Below are 16,337 nucleotides of genomic sequence, written 5' to 3' on the forward strand. Positions count from 1 at the left end.
TTGACCTGTCAAAGTCATGTCACCAGTCTTTCCTCTAAATACAGGGTGTTTGCTGCTGCATTAACCAGCGAACACTTAATGACAGACCTCAGATTCCACACTGTGTCGTCCTACATTTTATGAATGGGTTGTAAAATGTAGCCTGCAGTGTGGACTAACATTGCAGTGCAAAGCAGAGAGATATTGGTGATATCGGCTCTCTATTATAAATCAGCTTAAATCAACACATGCAAAATCAAATGTAAAACACCATTTAGTTATCACAAAATGCATTGGGTTTATGGTCTATTAACACTCTCTTGTTTTTTTCTATTTTAGTGCCGAGCCTTCCTATCAAGCTATTATCGGGATCACAATGTGGAATTGTCCAAACTTTTGCACAGACTTGGCCAACCTTTGCCAGCGTGGCTTAGACAAGAGCTGCAGAAAATAAGATAGCAGAGAATATAAGCAAAGTATTTAAGGGGGACTTCCAGTAACCAAATGCAAGGACCACTTATTATACCAGCTGTCAAAACTTTAACATTCAGATGTTTGAGAGAGCACCACCAGAAACGCTGTGTTCCATGTGCTGGCATGTGGATCTCACCAACACTCTCCTATAGAACATGCTGTCAGTCCATGGCCTTTGACCTACAGCTTGCCATGGTTTCTGTCATGATATAAGACTGGTTAACATATCATTGGCAGTGATTTATCAAAACTAGAGCAAAGGAAAATGGAGTCAGAGTGGTGCTATTGCTAAAAACAACTTTTGAAAATGTAAACCTGATTGGTTATGGTAGTCCATGTCAGCTTCAATTTTCCTTGCTTTAGTATATATAAATCAGCCATCTAAGTCTAGAGATTGGTAAAGGTAAAACGAATAAATTGTATAAAAAAATGTGGTAATATCTTATCATTAAAGTGTAAAGTCACTGGATCATCTGATTTTACAATAAATGTTTTTATGTTACCTACCAACATTGAGTGTTTGTTTTTTAAAAACCATTAAACTAAAGCCATTTAAACTTTATAAAAAAAATTAGGCATTGCAATACTGTCCAAAAAGGTGGATTATGCAGCACTGATATTTAATATCCATAGGGTCTCTGTTGATGTTAATCTATATGTCTCCTGCTGTTTATTATAAATGTTTAAAACTGAACTCCAGGCAAACAGATAAATACAGTTTTGAATTTCTGTACAATGATTACTGAGATTTACACAGCTCTGCCAGACAACACAGTACTGTAGATCTGACTTTTCTCTACAGTAATACAAATAGGCCTCCCCTTCTTCTGGCCTGTGATTAAAAAGAAAAGGAGAAGCAGCAGACTGATGAGAGCTCTGCTCTCTCCTCCACGCTTCATGTTACTTGTTAGCACATAAGCATTCCCCCACAACTGATTTGATAATTGTGCGACTTCTTCTTCTCTTAGTTTGAGTTCTGCTGAACAGAGGGATAAAGAGGTTGATACCAGGCATCATATAAACACTAGTCCCTTTTAAAACAAAATGTTTTTTAATGGACACAAAATTGCCTATAGTTCAAATGTCTATTATTATTTGTATAATTACATTTTAAAACATGTGCATTCTTACTTGAACCACACAAATCATTCAATTCCTTCTTTTTTAATATTTTAACCATTTTTTAACCTATCCAAATATTGACTTTATATTTCAAAAAGGCATTGAGCACTATACTAGCTATATATACATTACTGTGCAAAAGTTTTAGGCAGGTGTGAAAAAAGTAAAAAAAATAATTATTTCAAAAATATAAATTTCATTGATATTTTTTCTCAATTTACTAAATGCAAAGTGAGCGATTAGAAGAAAAATCTAAATCAAACCAATAATTGTGTGACTAACCTTTGGCTTCAAAACAGCATCAATTCTTCTAGATACACTTGCACACAGTTTTTGAAGGAAATCAGCAGGTAGATTGTTCCAAACATCTTGGAGAACTAACCACAGATCTTCTGTGGATGTAGGCTGCCTCATATCCTTCTGTCTCTTCATGTAATCCCAGACAGACTTGATGATGTTGAAATAAGGGCTCTTGGGGGCCAAACCATTACTTCTTGGACTCCCTATTCTTCTTTATGCTAAAGATAGTTCTTAATGATATTGGCTGAATATTTGGGATCCTGCTGCAGAATACATTTTGGGCCAATCACATGCCTCCCTGATGGTATGGCATGATGGACAAGTATCTGCCTGTATTTTTCAGCATATAGGTCACCATTGATCAGGAAATGCTAAGAAGCGTAGACGCAGTGGTCGGCCAAGGAAACCCAATGCAGCAGAGGGAAGACACATCATGCTTACTTACCTTCAGCATCAGAATATGTCCAGCAGTGCCATCAGTACAGAACTGGCTAAAAACAGTGGGTTCCAGTTACACCCATCTATTGTCCTGAGAAGTTTGGCCAGAAGTGGTCTTCAAGGAAGAATTGCAGCCAAAAAGCCATACCTCAGATGTGGAACCAGGGCTTATTGACTCATGCATGAAAACATAGGAAATAGGGTGCAGAAAATTGGCAGCAGGTGCTCTGGACTAATGAGTCAAAATTTGAAATATTTGGCTGGAGCAGGAGGCAGTTTGTTCACCGAAAGGCTGGAGAGCGGTACAATGAATGTGTTTACAACCAACAGTGAAGCATGGTGGAGGTTCCTTGCAAGTTTGGGGCTGAAACTTTGCAAATGGAATTGGAGATTTGGTCAGGAGGATACTCCTCCCATATGTATATTGGGGATGACTTTAACTTGGTTGCTTACCCCTTATTAGATAAGAGCAAACCTACTTCCTCTAGAATGTTTCCTAAAACACTAACTAAAGCCCTCTGCGCTGCCCTATTAATCGACTCACTCCTAGTGGAAACATAGGTGTTGGTTTACTAAAACTGCAAAATCTGGTGCAGCTGTGCATGGTAGCATTTCAGCTTCTAACATCAGCTTCTTCAATTAAGCTTTGACCCAAAAACCTGGAAGCTGACTGGATTTTATGCAGAGCTGCACCAGATTATGGGCTCTCCAGTTTTAGTAAATCAAGCCCATGACGTAGAGGCCCAACAGTATACTTTTTTCGCATCTTCATCACACTTATGCCAGGTTGCATTATATATTTTGCACCCAAGTTATTATGGCTCACTCTGTTAATTCTGATATTTATCCCTACCCCTAATTGTACCATCAAATTACAACCCTTGTAAATACATTTGTTGTCTTTCAGATATCCCTTACTCTTGGCGCTTGAATGATTCTCTTACAGACCCACCAAGAAATTTCTCACATAATACAGTAATATTTTTTGTTGAATACTACCCCTGATATTTCTATGACTATTCTATGGGTCTAACATAAGGTGGTCCTTAAAGGACATCTGACTAGGATATAGATAATAAAGAAATAGTTTTTACAGTTACCAAGGATTTAGAGGGATTATTTAAATCACACGCAGCCAATCCTTCACATTCATTCTTCCAAATGATCTCTCAGAAGAAGCTGGAATTGGATACATTGCTGGAAACCCAAACCGGGAAGACAATTTCTATGGTCGAAAGCCAAGTTTCTCTTACACAGTAACACAAAATCAGCAATTTGCTTGTAAGTTGTAAGCTTAACCATACGCTGCATCCTCCCCATGTATATAAACTTCATTATTCTGCAGTTAATGTTGTTACCCATCCTAAAGCTTTTAAGGACTTCTACTCATCTCTATTATCATGCCCTTCCTTGTTCATCCTCTCCATGAAAACCTCTTGGTTTGCTAATATTTTTTTCTCATCACGATCATCATCACAGCAGAACATTCTTAATGCCCCATGCACTGAAGAGGAAATCCTTAGGGTTATTAAACCATTAAAGCATACCACAGCTCCTAGTCCAGATGGATACACTTCTTGTTATTATAAGCATTTTGCCCCCTATTGATAACTAAATTGGTGGTACTCTTTACCCATATCCTACAAGATAACTACTTCCTTGAGTAGATGTTACTTGCTAACATGACATTGCTACTGAAAACGAACAATTGCCATTTACAGCCACAAAATTACAGGCCTATTATCAATAATGATCTTAGGATCTTTAGTAGAATTTTAGCTGACAGTCTCTATAATTCCAACTCTAACCTTTCCTGATCAATCAAGGTTAGATTTATAACAGATAGCATTTGCTTAGTTTTAAATGTGATTCAGGACACAAATTTACACTCTAAACAAATTCTTCTTTTAAGCATTGATATCAATATAGCCTTTGATAGTGTCACTTGGCCCTATCTACTTGCTTTGCTACAACACTATGATTTCAAAGATGAGTTTCTTCATGGTTTTCAAGTCCTGTATCATTCCGTAAAGGCAGAGGCAAAATTCTAGTTGCAGTTCTGGGTTTTTCACACTGGGCTGTGGTACTCATCAGGGACATCCTGTTTCCCCCTGTTGTTTGCATTTGCAATGGAGCCATTGGCTATAGCCATCAATAAACACCCGGATGGTAGAGGATACTCTAATGGCCACTCTCAATTCAACTTGTTTATGTATGCAAACTATGTCCCATTTTTAAGGTCTTATAATGCCAATGTTTTCTCCTTCTTTTGTAAAAATTATGGACACAAATTCATAACACCCTCAAACTGTCATATCCCTTTCCTTATTGGGAGTTATGGCAGTTAAAATGAACATCATACGCAAATTGGTTTATTTGTTTTCAGGCTCTGTCCATTTCTTTTCCTAAATCTTTCCTGGATCAAGGCAAGTCAGAGATTAAGATGAATAAAGCAGTGCAGCGCTATACCCAGAAGTTCAAATATTACTAATAAAAGTCCCTTTAAATTTAAATCCAAAAGTTGATAGAGAAAAGGTCTCCTCTGTAGTGGTCTAAGTGCTCATGACAGTCCATGCAGTGCTATACATCCGTGATTCCACCACCAGCTAGCCAAACCGCTCACCTCAGCATATGGACCCCTGAGCTAACAGAAGGGTTAAAACAGCATTTACCACTCTCAGTGGATAAAGATGGAGACTTGCATGGGCAGATGGTCACACGATATAAAGGCAGCACTCAGTAATTGATGATCATGTTCACATGCAATAAATATAAGAGTACATAGTGCACACTGTGTGGCTAAGAAGATCACATTTATTAAAAGTCAAGTACTCACATACACAGCACTACACTCTAGTGCTGGGATAAAGGTAAAATGGCATCAAAGGATAACATCAAGTAGTAATGGTGGCTGCAGTGATGTCCAAGGAACTCCTGCATGCGTATTGTCCACATCCCGACTTCATCAGCGGTAGTCTCTACCGTTACCATTACTACTTGACGTTATCCTTTGATGCCATTTTACCCTTAACCGCTTGCTGCCCGCCGGCTGTCATATGAAGGCCAGGCGGTGTGGCTCTCGTTCTGGGAGGACGCCATATGACGCCCTCACCTTCCTGGCCCACCAGGGGGCATGCGCGCGCCGGCGGCGGCACACGCGATTGCCCAGTAACACAGCAGGACCGTGGATCTGTATGTGTAAACATACAGATCCACATCCTGTCAGGGGAGAGGAGACCAATGGCATGTTCCCAGTACAGAGGAACACCGATCGGTCTCCTCAACTTGTGAGTCCCTCCACAGTTAGAATCACTCCCTAGGAAACATAATTAACCCCTTGATCACCCCCTAGTGTTAACCCCTTCCCTGCCAGTCACATTTATGCAGTAATCAGTGCATTTATAGCACGGATCACTGTATAAATGTGAATGGTCCCAAAAATGTGTCAAAAGTGTCCGATATGTCGGCCGCAATATTGCAGTCATGATAAAAATCGCAGATTGCCTCCATTACTAATAAAAAGAAATATAATAATAAAAATGCTATAAATCTATCCCCTATTTTGTAGATGCTATAACTTTTGTGCAAACTAATCAATATACGCTTATTGCACTTTTTTTACCAAAATTATGTAGAAGAATACATATCGGCCTAAACTGAGGAAAAAATTTGTTTAAAAAGAAAATTGGATATTTATTATAGCAAAAAGTAAGAAATATTGTGTTTTTTTCAAACTTGTCACTCTTCTTTTGTTTATAGCGCAAAAAAATAAAAACCGCAGAGGCGATCAAATAACACCAGAAGAAAGCTCCATTTGTGGGGGAAAAATGATAACAATTTCATCTGGGTAAAGTGTTGCATGACCGCGCAATTGTCATTTAAAATGTGACAGCGCTGAAAGCTGAAAAATGCCAGGAAAGGGGTGAAAGTGCACTGTATTGAGGTGGTTAAACTTCTCACTAGATGGTAGTAAACACCTGTTAGATTCCATGCTATATTTCCTGAGGTTTCTGATACCTGTTTTGGAGGTTTCTCTGCTCATGGTACGCTGGTCCATATATTTTGGAGGTGTTATAGACTGACTGATATGGTGTATGATTTAAAATATTGCTTCTTATGCCCTGTACACACGATCGTACATTGATCGGACATTCCGACAACAAAATCCATGGATTTTTTTCAACGGATGTTGGCTCAAACTTGTCTTACATACACATGGTCGCACAAAGTTGTCGGAAAATCCGATCGTTCTGAACGCGGTGGAGTAAAACACGTACGTTGGGACTATAAACGGGGCAGTAGCCAATAGCTTTCGTCTTTATTCTGAGCATGCGTGGCACTTTGTGCATCGGATTTGTGTACACACGATCGGAATTTAATCGATCTGATTTTGTTGTCGGAAAATTTTATATTCTGCTCTCAAACTTTGTGTGTCGGAAATTCCAGCGGAAAAATTCCGATGGAGCCCACACATGATTGGAATTTCCGACAACACAATCCGATCGCACTTTTTCCGTCGGAAAATCCGACCGTGTGTACAGGGCATAAGATAACAGGCCATACTCTGCAACTAACACTTCCCATGTGCCTTTTATTTTTTTATTTGCCCAAATATCTGGCGCTTCACACCTTGAAGAAAAACTCATAGCTTCTATATGTGTGCTACACAATGGGCCATCACCTAAGTGCAGTCAAGCATAAATAATCCAACAAAAAATGCAACAATATGCAGTTCTTACACTTTAAATCCTAATTAGGAATTAGTACTTTTTTAAACCTTACTTTTTGCCTGTCAAACTGCTCCTTTTTCAAACCCCACACTCCATGTTTACTAAGGGCAATAGTAGCCCTGGCCACAGTTTTTCTGCAATAGTCTATGTTGCCTTGCCTGCTCAGTACAATGCCTCCTTGCTGCTGCTATAATAGCTTGTACACATTGGATCAGAAGCACTCTGCTTTCTGCACATGCGTGCCTGGGAGGCATTGTATTCCTCCTATCTCTAACCTTATCCTAGCCCACTCCAGCACTGCAGCCTTCCTTGACTTTCTTGTGATTTCTCTCAGCCCTCCTTCACTCTCCCCGCCTCCTCCCTTGCTAGCAGAATTCTGGGAAAATTGGTGGGCCAATCACACAAGCAGGAAATGATGTTTCTGGGGAGTGGTCAGTACACACTCTGTGTACAGAAAACTCCAGGTAGCCATATTGCAATGTATTCTCAGAAAATTACATTGGCTGCAGTTTGAAAGGAAAGGTCATTTTTAATAACATTCAATTACAAAATGATTAGTGTCGCAATCATATGCGCTATATTATTTTTTCATTATTTGCTATTTTTATTCCCCACGAAAGTGGAGTTACCCTTCAATTGTGTAGAAAAAAAATGAATCACAGACATGCCTCAAAACTATTTTCATTTAACATTCCAACCTTCTGGTTTTAAGAAACAGTTAAAAGAAGAAAGAAAACTGTAGTCAGTTGCAACTGTTTTTGCAGATCAAGCAGAGGAAAAAATTATGGAATCACTCAATTCTGAGGAAAATATTATGGAATCACTATGTACTTTGCAGTTCTAAAACAAACATCTGCATCAGATAACATCCTGAAAAATGATGCTATCATCACCAAACATCCTTTCAATTGATAGAATAAGAAAAGTGTCCAAAATCGCAATATAAACCTGTGCATTTATTGAAGATTTAATGACTGTCATCTCCCCGTACCTTTACCTGACATGCCACCCCATATCATCAATGATTGTGGAAATTTGCATGTTTTCTTTAGGCAGTTGTCTTTATACATTTCTTTGGAATGGCACCAAAAAAAAGTTTTGGCATCATAATGGTTTTCATTACCAAGAAAGACCAAGGAAGACATCAAAGCGTCAAGTTAGCAATATGCCTTAAAAGAAGAAAATGCACAACAAAACAAATGAGGAATAAATGGTCAGAAACTGGAGTCAATGTCTGTATTAACACCTAAACAGAAAAAAAAACAAAGTTACAGTGGGCTAAAGAAAAGCAATCATGGATTATGGATAACTGGATGAAAGAGATATGCATTGGGTGGGGTGATGATGCAGGAATTTTTGTTTGGTGCCGTTCCAATGAAATGTATGAAGACTACTGCCTGAACAAAACATGCAAATTTCCACAATCATTGATGATATGGGGTTGCATGTCAGGTAAAGGGTATGCTGGAGATGACAGTCATTAAATCTTCAATAAATGCACACGTTTATAATGAGATTTTGGACACTTTTCTTATTCCATCAATTAACCACTTCAGCCTGGAAAATTTAGCTGCTCAATGACCAGAGCACTTTTTACAATTTGGCACTGCCCTGCTTTACCTGGTAATTTCGCAGTCATGCAATACTGTACCCAAATGAAATGCGTCCTTTTTTTCCCCACAAATAAAGTTTTCTTTTGATGGTATTTGATTGCCTTTGCGATTTTTATTTTTTGCGATATAAACGGAAAAAGACCGAAAATTTTGAAAACAAATTATATTTTCTACTTTTTGTTATTAAAAAATCCAATAAACTCCATTTTAGTCATACATTTAGGCCAAAATGTATTCAGCCACATCTTTGGTAAAAAAAAAATGTCAATAAGCATGTATTTATTGGTTTGCGCAAAAGTTATAGCGTCTACAAACTAGGGTACATCTTCTGGAATTTACACAGCTTTTAGTTTATGACTGCCTATCTCATTTCTTGAGGTGCTAAAATGTTAGGGCAGTACAACCCCCCCCCCCCAAAAATGACCTAATTTTGGAAAGTAGACACCCCAAGGAAATTTCTGAGAGGCACGTTTTTGTGACAATTTTTTGTCACAAGTGATTGAGAATTGACAAAAAAAATGACACAAAGTTGTCACTAAATGATATATTGCTCACACATGCCATGGTTATATGTGGAATTACACCCCAAAATACATTCTGCTGCTTCTCCTGAGTATGGGGATACCACATGTGTAAGACTTTTTGGTAGCCTAGCCGCATACAGGACCCCAAAAACCAAGCACTGTCTTCAGGATTTCTAAGGGCGTAAATTTTTGATTTCACTCCTCACTACCTATCACAGTTTTGAAGGCCATAAAATGCCAAGATAGCACCCCCCCCCCCTCCCCAAATGACCCTATTTTGGAAAGTAGACACCCCAAGCTATTTGCTGAGAGACATGTTGAGTCCATGGAATATTTTATATTTTGCCACAAGTTGCGGGAAAAATAATTTCCGTATCGTGAGAGCAAACGCTGTTGCTGTCAAAATAAATCAATCAGTGCTGCAGCTGAATGGCATATCTGAAAAGCAAACAATGGTAATGATAAAACATTAACTCAATAAAACAACTTTATTTTTAACGCAATCTGTGCCTAAAAATATATGCCGAAGCATGGGGGCAATCCGCCCCTAATGTTAGGAGCAAATCGCTCCTCCACCCCTGCCCCCATGCTTCGGCATATATGCTCTTTTTTTTAACTGTGGTGGTGAAATCACCTCCTACAGCGCTGGAGTCAAGGCTTTACGTATCGTGGGAGCAAATGCTGTCAGAATAAATAAACCCATGCTGCAGCTGAATGGCGTACCTGCTAAGCAAATGATGGTTAACAATAAAACAAAGTAACATTACAGTAGAACGGTAAGACATACTATACCTGCAAAGCAAATACAATAAAACATAGTAAAAATAAAACATTACAGTTCTAAAATACAGTTAATATAGAGAGAGAACAATAGATATAGAACAATAGAGAGCAAACAATAGAGCGGACATTAGAAAGCGAACATAAGAGAAAGAACAATAGAAAGCGAAGAAAAATAAAACCAAAACAATTTTTGGCTTTTTTGTTTATTTAATTTTTTTTTTTTCGTTTTTTTGTGTGGTTTTTTTTTTTGCACTTTTATATAAACTGTAAACGTTCCAGATTAAGGTCTCTCAAAATGTGATGGCCATCTCATCTTTTGAGACCCTGTGTAAGTGTGCCCTAGGACTGTGCAATGCTATACCCTATGCTAATACTCCACTAGTGTGTGGTAGCGTTTGAAACAAATGCCAGGTTGGTCAGCACAGGGGGGACAATAAAAGCAGGTGTCACACCTAAATCCGCATTTTCTGCAGACACGACATCTTTTTTGGGGATTTATTTGGGTAAGGGTACCAGGAAGGACATACGGAAAATGCCTCTCATGCAGCCGGCTCACTGCATTTTGATTGGGAAGTTGGCCCACAGCACCGTCTGGAAACAGAAGGGCTGTGATGATCTCTTCCTGAAATTTAAGGAAGGATCCAGTTTGTCCTGAAGCTTTGTATAGAACATAAGCATTCAGCAGAGGCAATTGGAATAAATATACAGACACTTTTTTATACCAGCGTCTGGCCTTACAAGCAATTAAGTACGGCGCCAACAACTGGTTGTTGAGGTCCACCCCTCCCATGTTAAGGTTGTATTCATGGACACAGAGGGGTTTCTCCACAACACCAGTCGCCGTTGAATTGGAAGACAGAACGAAAACATTCTTATTATCCCTCCACTTCACAGCGAGCAAATTATTACATCTCAAGCAGGCTCTCCCCCCCAGCCTAAAACGGGAATCTACAAGCCGTTGGGGTAAGCCCCGGTGATTAGATCACACGGTGCCACATACGCCAATTCCATGATCAAATAAGTGACTAAAAAGTGGCACGCTTGTGTAATAATTGTCCACATATAAGTAGTATCCTTTTCTGAATAAGGGTGACATCAAGCCCCACACAATCTTACCAGCGCTCCCTATGTAGTCTTGGCAGTTCTCCAGCTCTATGTAACTATCTCTTCCCTCGTAAACCATAAAACTATATGTATTGCCTGTTGCCCTGTCACAGAGCTTATACATCTTGACCCTATATCTGGCAAGGTTGCTGGGAAGATACTGTTTGAATGACAAGCGGGCAGAAAACGTAATCAGGGACTCATCAACGCAGACAACTTGATCAGGAGTAAACAAGGCTGCAAACTGCTAGTTGAAGTGGTTTACGAGGGGCCGAATTTTGTAGAGCCGATCGTATTCAGGGTCACCCCGAGGACATCAGAGTTCATTGTAATTGAAATACATGAACCGCAAGATCTGCTCGTATCGTGTCCTGGTCATGGGGGCAGAGAACAAGGGCATATGATGAATTGAGTCAGTGGACAAATATGGCCGCAACTCACTTTTTTTAGTTATGCCCATGAGGAGGGATAGGTCCAGGAAGGTCTTAAATTCGGAGACTGTAATAGGTCTCCAATTTCTGGCAAGGGTCAACTGGGGATTAGCGGAGATGAATTGACCAGCATACAAATTGCTCTGGTCCACAATAGATCTATAGAGATCTTCAGTGAAAAAGAGCGAATAAAAATCAAGTGACATAAAATCAACTGTTTCCACCTGAATACCGGGGTGGCCAGTGAATGGGGGAAGTACGGGTGCTGCAGAAGTGGTGGGCTCCAAATTTGGATTGGCAAATGCAGCAGGAAGGGCACTATGGGCTCGAGGGGCCTGTCTTTATCTTCTTGGTGGCTGCGGGACACTAGTTGTGCTAGCCACCTTACCAGCTTGAACTGCACTTATGGAACTCTCCACCTCATTAAGTGTTACTGCAGTGCTGGATGTACGACCAGGATGTACTAGGCCACTGGTGCTTGCCAGTTCACCAGAAGGATGAGCGGCACTAGTACTGGCTCTCTGCTCCATAGGAGAGCCCTGTGGTTCTTGCACCTCAACAACAGCAGAAGAACGGGGGGTCGGTTATGCCTGACCTTGGCAGGGACCACTACTCTGTCGTCAGAGCTATCCGTCAGGGTGCTCAGAACCGCGTAGGCCTCTTCACTAGTGTACCTTCGATTGGACATTTTGGCCTCTAAATTTACTGGTACAACTAGTGAGACTCACAGGAAAAGAGAGCACCTGACTGTCAGTGAGTGCTTCAAAGCTACCAAAAAAACTGTTAAGATTCACAGGGATCAGGCCTGACACAGGGATCAAGCCTGACACAGGGATCAGGCCTGGCCCCTAGGCGGCCTTGCGCCCGACGCAAGGTAACGTTGTTTCGCCCACCCGTGCCATTCTGTAAGACTGCAGCGGATGGTCGGGAACCGGTTAAAAGGATGTTTGGTGATTATGACATCATTTTTCAGGATGTATTCTGATGCAGATGTTTTGTTTTAAAACTGCAAAGTACATGGTGATTCCATAATATTTTCCTCAGAATTGTAGCTTCTAGCTAGCTTCACCATAGTCACAATGGCTTCTTCTGCAGCTTCTGCAAGGACAGGATTGAGTCTTATCGGCTACATCCTGTCCACAATAGAAGACCATTTGAGTCAGTGTGTAAAGGGCATGTGCCATTTAAACCAGCCCCAGGGTTCTGGGACTTTGGTACATTAGGCATGAGCTGTGACATTTAATGCATGCAAATTTTTAGCCTTATATTTTTCAATATTCAACCTCATGTGCCAAGAAGCCACCCATTCCTCTATTTTATCAAAGTCCTGCTGAAGTGTTGCTACACCCTGGGCTTACCTATTTCCCTGCATAATTTGGTATTATCTGCAAATAATAATACTGATCTCCTGATTCAACTACGTCATTTATAAAACAAAGTTAAAAAGCATTGGCCCAAAGACAGAACCCTGAAGCACACTACTCATCACCCTGATCCACTTAGAGGCTGAAACATTTACCATTACTGTCTACACCCTTCATGAAGCCAGGTTTCTATCCATGAACATACAATTAACTCTCAGATAATAAAGCTGCCCCATCCATTTTCCCTTTTAATTGCTTTATTACTAAGATTCAAATTTAAACTTGAATGTAGAGAATACTTGGTTCCATATAGTGAAAATTGAGTAGTAGGAAAAATGGACTTTTAAGGCATGTATAGAAAAGTATAACAAAGTTTTAATAGTTTAATAGTTGAAGACTTTCAGCTTTAATTTGAGGGTATTTAGGGTATTTACATCCAAATCAGGTGTAGGAATTACAACAGTTTGTATATGTGTCTCCCACTTTTTAAGGGACCAAAAGTAATGGGACAATTGGCTGCTCAGCTGTTCCATGGCCAGGTGTGTGTTATTCCATCATTATCCCATTTACAAGGAGCAGATAAAAGGTCCAGAGTTAATTTCAAGTGTGCTATTTGCATTTGGAATCTGTTGCTGTCAACTCTCAATATGAGATCCAAAGAGCTGTCACTATCAGTGAAGCAAGCCATCATTAGGCTGAAAAAACAAAACAAACCCATCAGAGAGATAGCAAAAACATTAGGCGTGGCCAAATCAACTGTTTGGAACATCCTTAAAAAGAAAGAATGCACCGGTGAGCTCAGCAACACCAAAATACCTGGAAGACCATGGAAAACAACTGTGGTGGATGACTAAAGAATTCTTTCCCCAGTGAAGAAAACACCCTTCACAACAGTTGGCCAGATGAAGAATACTCTCCAGGAGGTAGGTGTATGTGTGTCAAAGTCAACAATCAAGAGAAGACTTCACCAGAGTGAATACAGAGGGTTCACCACAAGATGTAAACCATTATGAGCCTCAAAAACAGGAAGGCCAGATTAGAGTTTGCCAAACAACATCTAAAAAAGCCTTCACAGTTCTGGAACAACATCCTATGGACAAAGGAAAGGAACTGCTCATGATCCAAAGCATACCACCTCATCAGTGAAGCATGGTGGTGGTAGTGTCATGGCGTGGGCATGTATGGCTGCCAATGGAACTGGTTCTCTTGTATTTATTGATGATGTGACTGCTGACAAAAGCAGTAGGATGAATTCTGAAGTGTTTTGGGCAATGTTATCTGTTCATATTCAGCAAAATGCTTCAGAACTCATTGGACGGCGCTTCACAGTGCAGATGGACAATGAAACAAAGCATACTGCGAAAGCAACCAAAGAGTTTTTTAAGGGAAAGAAGTGGAATGTTATGCAATGGCCAAGTCAATCACCTGAGCTGAATCCGATTGAGCATGCATTTCACTTGCTGAAGACAAAACTGAAGGGAAAATGCCCCAAGAACAAGCAGAAACTGTAGATGCAGTAGAGGCCTGGCAGAGCATCACCAGGGATGAAACCCAGCGTCTGGTGATGTCTATGCATTCCAGACTTCAGGCTGTAATTGACTGCAAAAGTTTTGCAACCAAGTATTAAAAAGTGAAAGTTTGATGGATGATTGTTAATCTGTCCCATTACTTTTGGTCCCTTAAAAAGTGGGAGGCACATATAGAAACTGCTGTAATTTCTACACCGTTCACCTGATTTGGATGTAAATACCCTCAAATTAAAGCTGAAAGTCTGCAGTTAAAGCTGCAAATGTTCGTTTCATGTTAAATGTTCGTTTCATTTCAAATCCATTGTGGTAGTGTATAGAGCCAAAAAGATTGGAATTGTGTTGATGTCCCAATATTTATGGACTGTATGTGCATGTGAGTCCAACTTTAAAATTAATTATATCGTGCATTAATGGCATTTATCCAATATACCAGGATGTATGGATTGCAAAACCTAAATACATGTCTTACAGATAGGTCTTTATCTTATCTAAGGCAACCTCGGTGCTCACGGGCAAACTTATGGCTATACTGCATTAGACATGTAAGTATAGCAATGTTTACTTGAACATACGCCCATTTCAATTAAAGTTAGTCTAGCACTTATCTTTATATCTCATATCTTTAGTTACCTGGTGCACCCCCATATTCCATTCTATGTGTTGGTCCTTTGCTGTGTTCAGCACCAGGGCCGTGGTATTCCTTCCCTTATTGGAGAGGTGGTTGTTCAACTGCTGCATCATTTGGGTATGGGTGAGCGTTGAAACCCTCTTTAGCACCATTCATGGTGAGTTCATATGTAATGTACATTGATATGCATGCGTGTACGCACCTCAATAATTTTACATCTTATTGTCTATACCATATTCTAATTGAAGTTTGTTCTTCTAACTAGAAATACAGAATATTCCTGAAGAAGCAACATTTACAGTCACAAAACATGCAGAGCATTTTTTAATTCTTCAAGGACCTTTGAATACCCAAGAGAAAATACCGTATCTCAGTGTGGGCTTTTTCTGATACAAATAGTAAAGCCCCACAGGAAGTATATAATTGGTACTCCCCTTGGGTTAACCAATGGGTCCTTTCTCTATGTATCATTTTTGTGTTTTATTAAATGCGTACTGTATACATATGGAATTTATGTGAACTATTAAAACGTTGTTATACTTTTCTATATGTGCCGTTAAAGTCCATTTTTCCTACTACTCAATTTTCTCAAATTTGTTAGGATGTGGCAAATGTATATTTGGGGTGTTTGATTGCCACCCCCGGGGCATTGCAATCAGTTCATTCTGGTTCCATATAGTGTCACACATAAAAAAAAGTGTGGCTTATAGAAGTTATTGTGGTAACCATGTATATATCTCTTTTGTGTAATTTAATTCAAGTGAATTAATTCAAGAGATCACAGCCGGCACTGGGAGGTGGGGTTTATGATCGCAAGCAGCGATTGTGAGATTTCTGTTAACCACCAGTAACTGTTCCGGGAGCACGCAAGGCACGCGCTCTTGGCACAGCTATCCCACCAATTCATGCAAATATGAGGCTGCTTGGCACAAGGCCCACCCGCTGAGAAGCCGCATATTTGCATGTGGCCACGCCAACAGTTTAATTATTTTGCTAATTGATGTCCTCCATAATGATAATATTACCCTATTTTCCCACCATTTCTATCTGCAAAAATGGGTTAATCGCTTCCTCCTCCTTTATGTTCAGTAGCCTGTAACATACTCTCATATATAATTTAACATTGATTGCATCCATGTGAATCCACAACCAAAAGACTTTGCTGCATCAATAACATTTGTTATCCTCTTTCACAGTCACTTTCAGATTGTTCTTAGCATGTCAAGATACCCCTCCACCCCTTCTCCCAACCCTGTAACTCTGAAAGAGAATATAGCCTAGGATGCGTGCAGCCCAGCCCCATGAGCAGTCTTTTCAA

General features: G+C 39.9%; 1 protein-coding gene across 1 annotated transcript in view; it reads left to right on the forward strand.

Moving 5' to 3' along the window:
* LOC141111136 (bifunctional heparan sulfate N-deacetylase/N-sulfotransferase 3-like) overlaps positions 1 to 965 on the forward strand; it is a 379,040-nt gene extending 378,075 nt beyond the window's left edge. The window contains exon 14 of the mRNA XM_073603175.1: positions 319 to 965. Within this exon, the coding sequence (XP_073459276.1) occupies positions 319 to 438 (120 nt within the window). The 3' untranslated portion in view covers positions 439 to 965. The remainder of the gene's footprint in view (positions 1 to 318) is intronic.
* The last annotated feature ends 15,372 nt before the right edge of the window (positions 966 to 16,337 follow it).

This window comes from Aquarana catesbeiana, linkage group LG01, assembly GCF_042186555.1.
Source record: "Aquarana catesbeiana isolate 2022-GZ linkage group LG01, ASM4218655v1, whole genome shotgun sequence".
Classification (NCBI taxonomy): Eukaryota; Metazoa; Chordata; class Amphibia; order Anura; family Ranidae; genus Aquarana; species Aquarana catesbeiana.